This window comes from Salmo salar, chromosome ssa03 (assembly GCF_905237065.1).
Source record: "Salmo salar chromosome ssa03, Ssal_v3.1, whole genome shotgun sequence".
NCBI classification, from domain to species: Eukaryota; Metazoa; Chordata; class Actinopteri; order Salmoniformes; family Salmonidae; genus Salmo; species Salmo salar.
Window position 1 is genome coordinate 95,278,482 of NC_059444.1, and position 13,791 is coordinate 95,292,272.

At 35.6% G+C, this 13,791-nt stretch overlaps 1 protein-coding gene across 2 annotated transcripts in view; it reads left to right on the forward strand.

Annotated features, from left to right (window-relative positions):
- Positions 1 to 862: 862 nt before the first annotated feature.
- Positions 863 to 13,791, forward strand: part of LOC106592101 (synaptotagmin-17) — a 59,745-nt gene continuing 46,816 nt past the window's right edge. Inside the window, exon 1 of one of the 2 annotated variants that reach the window (XM_045715887.1) lies at positions 863 to 1,136. In XM_045715887.1, the coding sequence (XP_045571843.1) occupies positions 1,122 to 1,136 (15 nt within the window). In that variant the 5' untranslated portion in view covers positions 863 to 1,121. The remainder of the gene's footprint in view (positions 1,137 to 13,791) is intronic. The other variant, XM_045715888.1, reaches the window with a different exon arrangement.

A 13,791-nucleotide genomic window follows, 5' to 3' on the forward strand; every position in this document is an offset into this window, starting at 1 on the left:
CTCTAATATGGTCATACATTTGGCAGGAGGTTAGGAAGTACAGCTCAGTTTCCACTTCATTTTGTGGGCAGTGTGCACATAGCCTGTCTTCTCTTGAGAGCCAGGTCTGCCTACGGCGGACTTTCTCAATAGCAAGGCTATGTTCACTGAGTCTTAATTTTGGGTCAGTCACTCTCTCTCCTCCTATCTATCTCTTCCTCTCTCTCTCTCATGCTATCTCCCCCTCATCCTCTTCATCCTCCACACACCCACCCACCCACCCACCCAGATACTCTCTCTCTATCTCCTCTCTCTCTATCTCTCTCTATCTCCTCTCTCTATCTCCTCTCTCTCTCTCTATCTCTCTCTCACACACTCTCTCTATCTCCTCTCTCTATCTCCTCTCTCGCTCTCCCTCTCTCTCTCTCTCTAGATTATTATCTATGTCACTTGCTTTGGCAATGTAAACATATGCTTCCCATGCCAATAAAGCCCTTAAATTGAATTGTATTGAGAGAGAGAACCAGACAACAGATTTGATTCGATATCCATCAGTGCTCCTGCAAACCTGGGTGAGTCATTGGTGCACGGCAGAAAGGGGAAGAGAGAGAGGAGGGGTGGGATAGGATGCACACTCAAGAGACAGGGCTGGCTTTACGTGTTGTTTCTGAAAAGTGGGCAAGACTGGAAAGAGATAGAGAGCAAAAGAGACAAAGAAAGAAAGAGTGTGTGAGAGAGAGAGAGTTAGAGAGAGAGATAGAGACAGAGAGAGAGAGAGAGAGAGAGAGAGAGAGAGAGAGAGAGAGTGGCTGATTGGGGTGGAGGATGAAGAGGAGGAGGCGGAGATAGCTTGAGAGAGAGAGAGGGAGAGAGAGAGAGAGAGGGAGGGAGAGAGAGAGAGAGAGAGAGAGGGGGAGAGAAGGTTCTGTTGTTGTTGTTGTTGTTTGGAGAGAGGGGGTGATGATGGAGTGGTAGTGAGAATGAAGAAGAAAAACCTGGTTCACCCCTCACTCTTGTCACCTTGAGATTTTATATCTCTTTTTTTCCACTTCTCTTTTTTCCGGGGTGAAAGTGGATGTTGGATGGAGGGATGAGGAACTGGATGAAGGGGAGTGAGGAAGAGAAGAGAGACTGAGGAGACAATGGCGTACACACAGGTAAGACCACTGTGACCGTGGAACCTTGAACACACTCACACTCCTCTCTTTCTCTCTGGGTCCACTTTCCTCCTCCCTCCCTCTGTAGCACACGTCCTGTATGTCCTTCTGTCTCTTCTCTCTCTTCTCTCTCTCTTCTCCCTTCTCTCTCTTCTTGGTTCTCTCTCTTCTCTCGGTTCTCTCCCTTCTCTCTCTCTTCCTCCCTTCTCTCTCTCTTCCTCCCTTCTCTCTCTTCTCCCTTCTCTCTCTTCTTGGTTCTCTCTCTTCTCTCGGTTCTCTCCCTTCTCTCTCTCTTCCTCCCTTCTCTCTCTTCTCCCTTCTCTCTCTTCTCCCTTCTCTCTCTTCTTGGTTCTCTCTCTTCTCTCGGTTCTCTCCCTTCTCTCTCTCTTCCTCCCTTCTCTCTCTCTTCCTCCCTTCTCTCTCTTCTCCCTTCTCTCTCTTCTTGGTTCTCTCTCTTCTCTCGGTTCTCTCCCTTCTCTCTCTCTTCCTCCCTTCTCTCTCTTCTCCTTTCTCTCTCTTCTTGGTTCTCTCTCTTCTCTCGGATCTCCCTCTTCTCTCAGATCTCTCTCTTCTCTCTTCCCCCTTCTCTCTTCTCTCTTCTGTCTTCTCTCTTCTCTCTCTTCTCTCCCTCTTCCTCCCTTCTCTCTCTTCTCCTTTCTCTCTCTTCTTGGTTCTCTCTCTTCTCTCGGATCTCCCTCTTCTCTCAGATCTCTCTCTTCTCTCTTCCCCCTTCTCTCTTCTCTCTTCTGTCTTCTCTCTTCTCTCTCTTCTCTCTCTCTTCCTCCCTTCTCTCTCTTCTCCTTTCTCTCTCTTCTTGGTTCTCTCTCTTCTCTCAGATCTCTCTCTTCTCTCTTCCCCCTTCTCTCTTCTCTCTTCTCTCTTATCTCTCTTCTCTCTTCTGTCTTCTCTCTTCTCTCTTCTCTCTTCTCTCTTATCTCTCTTCTCTCTTCTCTCTCTTCTGTCTTCTCTCTTCTCTCTTCTCTCCCTTCTCTCTTCTCTCTTCTCTCTTATCTCTCTTCTCTCTTCTCTCTCTTCTGTCTTCTCTCTTCTCTCTTCTCTCTTATCTCTCTTCTCTCTTCTCTCTTCTCTCTTATCTCTCTTCTCTCTTCTGTCTTCTCTCTTCTCTCCCAGGCCTCCTGCCTCTCTTAGATTATGTTTGGTTGTGTGTATATTTGTATGTATGTTGTATGTATGTATGTGTGTTGTGGAGTTTCATGTTTTATGTGTTATATTGTGATCTTATGTATGAAATGTTATTGTTTATGTTTGTGTTGTGTATAAACATATGATTGTTGTGTGTTGAATTGTATGTTATACATGTTATATTGTTTGGTTGTGAATCTTGTATTGTGTTGTTATGTTGTTGTGTGTTGTGTTGTTTTGTCTTACATTGTGTATGCCTAAAGTATGTGTTTATCTCTAAAACATTAGGTTATACAGTCATATCTCTATAACATTATATAGTACAGGTTATATAGTCATATCTCTAAAACATTAGGTTATACAGTCATATCTCAATAACATTATATAGTATATGTTAAATAGTCATATCTCTATAACATTATATAGTATAGGTTATGTAGTTATATCTGTATGACATTATATAGTTTAGGTTATGTAGTTATATCTGTATGACATTATATAGTATAGGTTATGTAGTTATATCTGTATGACATTATATAGTATAGGTTATGTAGTTATATCTGTATGACATTATATAGTTTAGGTTATGTAGTTATATCTGTATGACATTATATAGTTTAGGTTATGTAGTTATATCTGTATGACATTATATAGTATAGGTTATGTAGTCATATCTGTATGACATTATATAGTATAGGTTATACAGTCATATCTCTATAACATTAAATGATATAGGTTATACAGTAATATCTCTATAACATTATATAATATAGGTTATATAGTCATATCTCTATAACATATAATGTTATAATGTTATAGAGATTTGACTACCTAACCTTTGCATTACAATGTTATAGAGATATGACTACATAACCTAATGTTATAGGGATATGAAAGAATAACCTATAGTATATAAAGTTATAGACATATGACTTATACTATATAAGACATATAACCTATACTATATAATGTTATAGAGATTTTACTGCATAACCTATGCCCTATGCCATATAATGTTATAGAGATATGACTAGATAACCTATACAATATAATGCTATAGAGACATGACTGTATAACCTAATGTTATAGAGAAATTACTATGTAACCTAAACTATATAATGTTTTAGAGATTTGACTATATAACCTTATGACTATATAACCTATACTATATAATGTTATATAGATATGACTATATAACCTATACCATATAATGTTACAGAGATTTGACTATATAACCTTATGACTATATAACCTATACTATATAATGTTATAGAGATATGACTATATAACCTATACTATATAATGTTACAGAGATTTGACTATATAACCTAAACTATAATGTTATAGAGATATGAATATATAACCTATTCTATGTAATGCTATAGAGACATGACTATATAACCTAATGTTATACAGATATGACTACATAACCTAATGATGTAGAGATATGACTATATAACCTACACTCCATTATGTTATGGAGGTATGACTATATAACCTAAACTATATAATGTTATAGAGATATGACTATATAAGCTAATATTTTAGACATATGACTGTATAACCTAATTTATAGAGATATGACTATATAACCTAAACTATATAATGTTATAGAGACATGACAATATTCATCTATCATTTATAATGCTATAGAGATATAACTACATGACCTATACTATATAATGTCATTGAGAAATGACTATACTACCTGTACAATATAATGTTATAGAGATTTCCATATATAACCTACACTATATCATGTTTTAGAGATATGAGGACATAACCTAAACTATATGATGTTACAGAGATATGACTATATAACATATAATATATAATGTTTTAGAGATATGACTATATAACCTATTCTATATAATGTTATAGAGATATGACTGTATAACCTGTGCTGTATAATGTTATAGAAATATGACTATATAACCTATTCTATATAATGCTATAGAGACATGACTATATAATCTATAATTTATAATGCTATAGAGATATGATTACATGACCTATGCTATATAATGTTTTAGAGAAATGACTATATAACCTAAACTATACAATGTTACAGAGATATGACTATATAGCATATACTATATAATGTTTTAGAGATATGACTACATAATCTAAACTATATAATGTTATAAAGATATGACTATATAACCTATAAAATAGAATGTTTTATAGATATGACTACATGACATATACTTTATAATGTTATAGAGATATGACTGTATAACCTAATGTTATAGAGATATGACTATATAACCTATACTATATAATGTTATAGAGATATGACTATATAACCTATATTATATAATGTTATAGAAATATGACTACCTAACCTATACTATATAATGTTATAGAGATATGACTATATAACTTATACTATATAATGTTATAGAGATATGACTATATAACTTATACTATATAATGTTATAGAGATATGACTATATAAACTATACTATATAATGTTATAGAGATATGACTATATAACCTGTACTATATAATGTTATAGAGATATGACTGTATAACCTAATGTTATAGAGATATGACTACTTAACCTGTACTATATAATATTATTGAGATATGACTGTATAACCTGTACTATATAATGTTATAAATATTTGACTACATAACCTACTGTTAAGGATGATATGACTATATAACATACTATATAATGTTATAGAGATATGACTACATAACCTATACTATATAATGTTATAGAGATATGACTACATGACCTATACTATATAAAACTTAACATAGATATTGCTATATAACCTAATGTAATAGAGATATGACTATATAACCTAATGTAATAGAGATATGACTATATAACCTAATGTAATAGAGATATGACTATATAACCTAATGTGATAGAGATATGGCTATATAACCTAATGTAATAGAGATATGACTATATAACCTAATGTAATAGAGATATGACTATATAACCTAATGTAATAGAGATATGACTATATAACCTAATGTAATAGAGATATGGCTATATAACCTAATGTAATAGAGATATGACTATATAACCTAATGTAACATAGATATGACTATATAACCTAATGTAATAGAGATATGACTATATAACCTAATGTAATAGAGATATGACTATATAACCTAATGTAATAGAGATATGACTATATAACCTAATGTAATAGAGATATGACTATATAACCTAATGTAATAGAGATATGACTATATAACATAATGTAATAGAGATATGACTATATAACCTAATGTAATAGAGATATGACTATATAACCTAATGTAATAGAGATATGACTATATAACCTAATGTAATAGAGATATGACTATATAACCTAATGTAATAGAGATATGACTATATAACCTAATGTAATGGAGATATGGCTATATAACCTAATGTAATAGAGATATGACTATATAACCTAATGTAATAGAGATATGGCTATATAACCTAATGTAATAGAGATATGACTATATAACCTAATGTAATAGAGATATGACTATATAACCTAATGTAATAGAGATATGACTATATAACCTAATGTAATAGAGATATGACTATATAACCTATTGTAATAGAGATATGACTATATAACCTATTGTAATAGAGATATGACTATATAACCTAATGTAATAGAGATATGACTATATAACCTAATGTAATAGAGATATGACTATATAACCTAATGTAATAGAGATATGACTATATAACCTAATGTAATAGAGATATGACTATATAACCTAATGTAATAGAGATATGACTATATAACCTAATGTAATAGAGATATGACTATATAACCTAATGTAATAGAGATATGGTTATATAACCTAATGTAATAGAGATATGACTATATAACCTAATGTAATAGAGATATGACTATATAACCTAATGTAATAGAGATATGACTATATAACCTAATGTAATAGAGATATGACTATATAACCTAATGTAATAGAGATATGACTATATAACCTAATGTTATAGAGATATGACTATATAACCTAATGTAATAGAGATATGACTATATAACCTAATGTAATAGAGATATGACTATATAACCTAATGTTATAGAGATATGACTATATAACATAATGTGGTTTGTTCTGAGTTAGGTAACCAAATGCACAGGAAACAATTATTTGAGTGTTTAGAAATATAGATTTATAGTGACAAAAAATATATATATTCTAATGCATTGATAGTCCTGTGTGCAGACTGAGTGCTCAAGGTGTGTGTTTTTAAATGAGTAGACATGTTTGGTTATCTGCTGTTCCTGTACGATGGAAAGGGCCATTTCATTTTCACCCTCTGTGCATGTTTTTTCTGTGTTTTTGTACGTGTGTGTCTATGAGCGCGGTAGTTTTAGATGTTTGTCCTTTCATTTCCTCCCTCCCTCCTTCGCTCCCTCCCTCCCTCCCTCCCTCCCTCCCTCCCTCCCTTCCACTTTCACTCCCTCCCTCACTCTTTCCCTCCCTCTCCCTCTCCCTAGCTCTCTCTCTCGCTCTCTCTCTCTCTCTTCCCCTACCTCCCTCCCTCCCTTTCTCCACCTGTGTCTGACCACAGGATGTGTCATCCTGACCTGGAGGAAGGGATGGAGAGAAGGAGGAAGAGATGAAAGGAGGGAAAGAGAGGGAGGGTACGCTGCTCCTTTTGCTGTCGCCATGGTACACCCATTGCTAATAAAGACAACATCAGGGAGAACGAGAGCGAGAGAAACAGAGAGGCAGAGAGAGAGCAAGAGAGAGAAACAGAGAGTGAGAGAGGAAGGGAGAGAGAGGGAGGGAGAGAGAGAGAGAGAGAGAGAGAGAGAGAGAGAGAGAGAGAGAGAGAGAGAGAGAGAGAGAGAGAGAGAGAGAGAGAGAGAGAGAGAGAAAGGAAGGAAGGAAGGAAGGAAGGAAGGAAGGAAGGAAGGAAGGAAGGAAGGAAGGAAGGAAGGAAGGAAGGAAGGAAGGAAGGAAGGAAGGAAGGAAGGAAGGAAGGAAGGAAGGAAGGAAGGAAGGAAGGAAGGAAGGAAGGAAGGAAGGAAGGAAGGAAGGAAGGAAGGAAGGAAAACAGAGAGAAACAGAGAGAGAGAGGAAGGGAGAGAGGGAATCGTTGGAAGACATGAGAACACCTTGTGGATATGGAGATAGATGAGAAATAGGGACTGATGAGAAAGATGACAGAGTAGAAGAGGACGACAGACTGGAGATGGACAGAGAATCTGTACATACACACACACACACACACACACACACACACACACACACACACACACACACACACACACACACACACACATACAGTGGTGGAAAAGTACCCAATTATCTTCTTAGAGTAAAAGTAAAGAAACCTTAATAGAAAATGACTCAAGTAAAAGTGAAAGTCACCCAGTAAAATATTACTTGAGTATAAGTCTAAAAGTATTTGGTTTTAAATATACTTAAGTATCAAAAGTAAATGTAATTGCTAAAATATACTTAAGTATCAAAAGTAAAAGTACAAATGTGGAAGTTAATGTAAAGAAACTAGATGCAGCTGCTATGCTGAAGAAACATAATTGAATAGCAGGAAGTAGTAAGGACAATGAGTACATTGACCGGATAGAAAGGTGGGGGCATGTAATGCAAATACCATCTCTGAGTAGGATATCATGCCAAAGATTGCATTAGCTGAGAACATAGATACATTTGTGCCTTCTGACGTACCAATGTCAGGAGGAAGCAGGAGGAAGGATGGTGGCAAATTGACTGACATGTGAACCATATGCAATAAGTGTATAATTTGTTGTGTAAGCTAGGGGGTTCTACCACCATTGTAATCCAAACCGGAACAGATGTGTGCGTCATCAGGCGTTAACAGGCAAGAAACTCGGGTTGGAAGACAATGGTGGCGGAAGGGCTAAGGGGATGTACTCATATGCTGTATGTGGATAAAAGCAGAGCCGATGCTCAAGGAAGTTAGATGTTCCGCGGACCACCTCGGCTTTGCTACTTTGTATTAAAGTCTATATTGAATTCACAAGTTCTCGGAAGAGTGTTATATTTCTGAGGAAATTTTCCACCACACAAACCATTTTACATTCCTTATATTAAGCAAACCAGACGGCACCATTTTCTTGTTTTTTTAATTTTACGTATAGCCAGAGGCACGTTACATCACTCAGACATCATTTACAAACAAAGCATGTGAGTTTAGAGAGTCCGCCAGAAGAGAGGCAGTAGGGATGACCAGGTGTTCTCTTGATAAGTGCAACAACAACAAAAAATGTATGAAATGTATGCATTCACTACTGTAAGTCGCTCTGGATAAGAGCGTCTGCTAAATGACTAAAATGTAAAAAAAAATGTAAATGTAAATTTGACAATTTTCCTGTCCTGCTACGCATTCAAAATGTAACGAGTACTTTTGGATGACAGGGAAAGTGTATGGTGTAAAAAGTACATTATTTTCTGTAGGAATGTAGTGAAGTAAAAGTTGCCACAAATATAAATAGTAAAGTAAAGCACGGATACCCCCCAAAAAACGACTTAAGAAGTACTTTTTACTTAAATACTTTACACCACCGCACGCACACACACACACACACACACACACACACACACACACACACACACACACACACACACACACACACACACACACACACACACAAATCACAGAGTTCAAAGGTTACACGTGTGTGTCAGTGATGTACTGGTAAAAACAATTGGTGGGTAAACTCTGAGCCCCGGTCACGTTTACTTGTGTTTACCCTCCACTACACCACTGGTGTGTACTGTTAGAGTCAGTGTGTTTACCCTCCACTGCTGGTGTGTACTGTTAGAGTCAGTGTGTTTACCCTCCACTGCTGGTGTGTACTGTTAGAGTCAGTGTGTTTACCCTCCACTACACCACTGGTGTGTACTGTTAGAGTCAGTGTGTTTACCCTCCACTACACTGCTGGTGTGTACTGTTAGAGTCAGTGTGTTTATCCTCCACTACTGGTGTGTACTGTTAGAGTCAGTGTGTTTATCCTCCACTACTGGTGTGTACTGTTAGAGTCAGTGTGTTTACCCTCCACTACACCACTGGTGTGTACTGTTAGAGTCAGTGTGTTTACCCTCCACTACACCACTACTGGTGTGTACTGTTAGAGTCAGTGTGTTTACCCTCCACTACACCACTGGTGTGTACTGTTAGAGTCAGTGTGTTTACCCTCCACTACACCACTGGTGTGTACTGTTAGAGTCAGTGTGTTTACCCTCCACTACACTGCTGGTGTGTACTGTTAGAGTCAGTGTGTTTACCCTCCACTACTGGTGTGTACTGTTAGAGTCAGTGTGTTTATCCTCCACTACTGGTGTGTACTGTTAGAGTCAGTGTGTTTACCCTCCACTACACCACTACTGGTGTGTACTGTTAGAGTCAGTGTGTTTACCCTCCACTACACTGCTGGTGTGTACTGTTAGAGTCAGTGTGTTTACCCTCCACTACACCACTGGTGTGTACTGTTAGAGTCAGTGTGTTTACCCTCCACTACACCACTGGTGTGTACTGTTAGAGTCAGTGTGTTTACCCTCCACTACACCACTGGTGTGTACTGTTAGAGTCAGTGTGTTTACCCTCCACTGCTGGTGTGTACTGTTAGAGTCAGTGTGTTTACCCTCCACTACTGGTGTGTACTGTTAGAGTCAGTGTGTTTACCCTCCACTACACTGCTGGTGTGTACTGTTAGAGTCAGTGTGTTTACCCTCCACTACACCACTGGTGTGTACTGTTAGAGTCAGTGTGTTTACCCTCCACTACACCACTACTGGTGTGTACTGTTAGAGTCAGTGTGTTTACCCTCCACTACACCACTGGTGTGTACTGTTAGAGTCAGTGTGTTTACCCTCCACTGCTGGTGTGTACTGTTAGAGTCAGTGTGTTTACCCTCCACTACACCACTGGTGTGTACTCCACGTGTGCTTGAGCTCGAGTCTGTGTGTGACATGCAATCTGCCAATATCCTGTTAGTAATATGCTGTTAGTAATATCCTGTCAGTAGTATCCTGTTAGTAATATCCTGTTAGTAATATCCTGTCAGTAATATCCTGTTAGTAATATCCTGTTAGTAATATCCTGTTAGTAATATCCTGTCAGTAATATCCTGTTAGTAATATCCTGTTAGTAATATCCTGTCAGTAATATCCTGTTAGTAATATCCTGTTAGTAGATGTAGGTCTCTGATATGTCTGTTAGTAATATCCTGTTAGTAATATCCTGTTAGTAATATCCTGTTAGTAATATCCTGTTAGTAATATCCTGTTAGTAATATCCTGTTAGTAATATCCTGTTAGTAATATCCTGTTAGTAATATCCTGTTAGTAATATCCTGTTAGTAATATCCTGTTAGTAATATCCTGTTAGTAATATCCTGTTAGAAATATCCTGTTAGTAGATGTAGGTCTCTGATATGTCTGTTAGTAATATCCTGTTAGTAATATCCTGTTAGTAATATCCTGTTAGTAATGTCCTGTTAGTAGATGTAGGTCTCTGATATGTCTGTTAGTAATATCCTGTTAGTAATATCCTGTTAGTAATATCCTGTTAGTAATTTCCTGTTAGTAATATCCTGTTAGTAATATCCTGATAGTAATATCCTGTCAGTAATATCCTGTTAGTAATATCCTGTTAGTAATATCCTGTTAGTAATATCCTGTTAGTAATATCCTGTTAGTAATATCCTGTTAGTAATATCCTGTTAGTAATATCCTGTTAGTAATATCCTGTTAGTAATATCCTGTTAGTAATATCCTGTTAGTAATATCCTGTTAGTAGATGTAGGTCTCTGATATGTCTGTTAGTAATATCCTGTTAGTAATATCCTGTTAGTAATATCCTGTTAGTAATATCCTGTCAGTAATATCCTGTTAGTAATATCCTGTTAGTAATATCCTGTTAGTAATATCCTGTCAGTAATATCCTGTTAGTAATATCCTGTTAGTAATATCCTGTCAGTAATATCCTGTTAGTAATATCCTGTTAGTAGATGTAGGTCTCTGATATGTCTGTTAGTAATATCCTGTCAGTAATATCCTGTTAGTAATATCCTGTTAGTAATATCCTGTTAGTAGATGTAGGTCTCTGATATGTCTGTTAGTAATATCCTGTTAGTAATATCCTGTTAGTAATATCCTGTTAGTAATATCCTGTCAGTAATATCCTGTCAGTAATATCCTGTTAGTAATATCCTGTTAGTAATATCCTGTTAGTAATATCCTGTCAGTAATATCCTGTTAGTAATATCCTGTTAGTAATATCCTGTCAGTAATATCCTGTTAGTAATATCCTGTTAGTAGGTCTCGATATGCCTGTTAGTAATATCCTGTCAGTAATATCCTGTTAGTAATATCCTGTTAGTAATATCCTGTTAGTAGATGTAGGTCTCTGATATGTCTGTTAGTAATATCCTGTTAGTAATATCCTGTTAGTAATATCCTGTTAGTAATATCCTGTCAGTAATATCCTGTCAGTAATATCCTGTTAGTAATATCCTGTTAGTAGATGTAGGTCTCTGATATGTCTGTTAGTAATGTCCTGTTAGTAATATCCTGTTAGTAATGTCCTGTTACTAATATCCTGTCAGTAATATCCTGTTAGTAATATCCTGTTAGTAATATCCTGTTAGTAATATCCTGTTAGTAATATCCTGTTAGTAATATCCTGTTAGTAATATCCTGTTAGTAATGTCCTGTTAGTAATATCCTGTTAGTAATGTCCTGTTACTAATATCCTGTCAGTAATATCCTGTTAGTAATATCCTGTTAGTAATATCCTGTTAGTAATGTTCTGTCAGTAATATCCTGTTAGTAATATCCTGTTAGTAATATCCTGTTAGTAATATCCTGTTAGTAATATCCTGTTAGTAATATCCTGTTAGTAGATGTAGGTCTCTGATATGTCTGTTAGTAATATCCTGTTAGTAATATCCTGTTAGTAATATCCTGTTAGTAATGTCCTGTTAGTAGATGTAGGTCTCTGATATGTCTGTTAGTAATATCCTGTTAGTAATATCCTGTTAGTAATGTCCTGTTAGCAATATCCTGTTAGTAATATCCTGTCAGTAATATCCTGTTAGTAATATCCTGTTAGTAATATCCTGTTAGTAATATCCTGTTAGTAATATCCTGTTAGTAGATGTAGGTCTCTGATATGTCTGTTAGTAATATCCTGTTAGTAATATCCTGTTAGTAATATCCTGTTAGTAATGTCCTGTTAGTAGATGTAGGTCTCTGATATGTCTGTTAGTAATATCCTGTTAGTAATATCCTGTTAGTAATGTCCTGTTAGCAATATCCTGTTAGTAATATCCTGTCAGTAATATCCTGTTAGTAATATCCTGTTAGTAATATCCTGTTAGTAATATCCTGTTAGTAATATCCTGTTAGTAGATGTAGGTCTCTGATATGTCTGTTAGTAATATCCTGTTAGTAATATCCTGTTAGTAATATCCTGTTAGTAATATCCTGTTAGTAGTATCCTGTCAGTAATATCCTGTTAGTAATATCCTGTTAGTAATATCCTGTTAGTAATATCCTGTTAGTAATATCCTGTTAGTAATATCCTGTTAGTAATATCCTGTTAGTAATATCCTGTCAGTAATATCCTGTTAGTAATATCCTGTTAGTAATATCCTGTTAGTAATATCCTGTTAGTAATATCCTGTTAGTAGATGTAGGTCTCTGATATGTCTGTTAGTAATATCCTGTTAGTAATATCCTGTTAGTAATATCCTGTTAGTAATATCCTGTCAGTAATATCCTGTTAGTAATATCCTGTTAGTAATATCCTGTTAGTAGTATCCTGTTGGTAATATCCTGTTAGTAATATCCTGTCAGTAATATCCTGTTAGTAATATCCTGTTAGTAATATCCTGTCAGTAATATCCTGTTAGTAATATCCTGTTAGTAATATCCTGTCAGTAATATCCTGTTAGTAATATCCTGTTAGTAATATCCTGTTAGTAATATCCTGTTAGTAATATCCTGTTAGTAGATGTGTCTCTGATATGTCTGTTAGTAATATCCTGTTAGTAATATCCTGTTAGTAATATCCTGTTAGTAGATGTAGGTCTCTGATATGTCTGTTAGTAATATCCTGTTAGTAATATCCTGTTAGTAATATCCTGTCAGTAATATCCTGTCAGTAATATCCTGTTAGTAATATCCTGTCAGTAATATCCTGTTAGTAATATCCTGTTAGTAGTATCCTGTTGGTAATATCCTGTTAGTAATATCCTGTTAGTAATATCCTGTTAGTAATATCCTGTTACTAATATCCTGTCAGTAATATCCTGTTAGTAATATCCTGTTAGTAATATCCTGTCAGTAATATCCTGTTAGTAATATCCTGTTAGTAATATCCTGTTAGTAATATCCTGTTAGTAATATCCTGTTAGTAATATCCTGTTAGTAGATGTAGGTCTCTGATATGTCTGTTAGTAATATCCTGTTAGTAATATCCTGTCAGTAATGTCCTGTTACTAATATCCTGTCAGTAATATCCTGT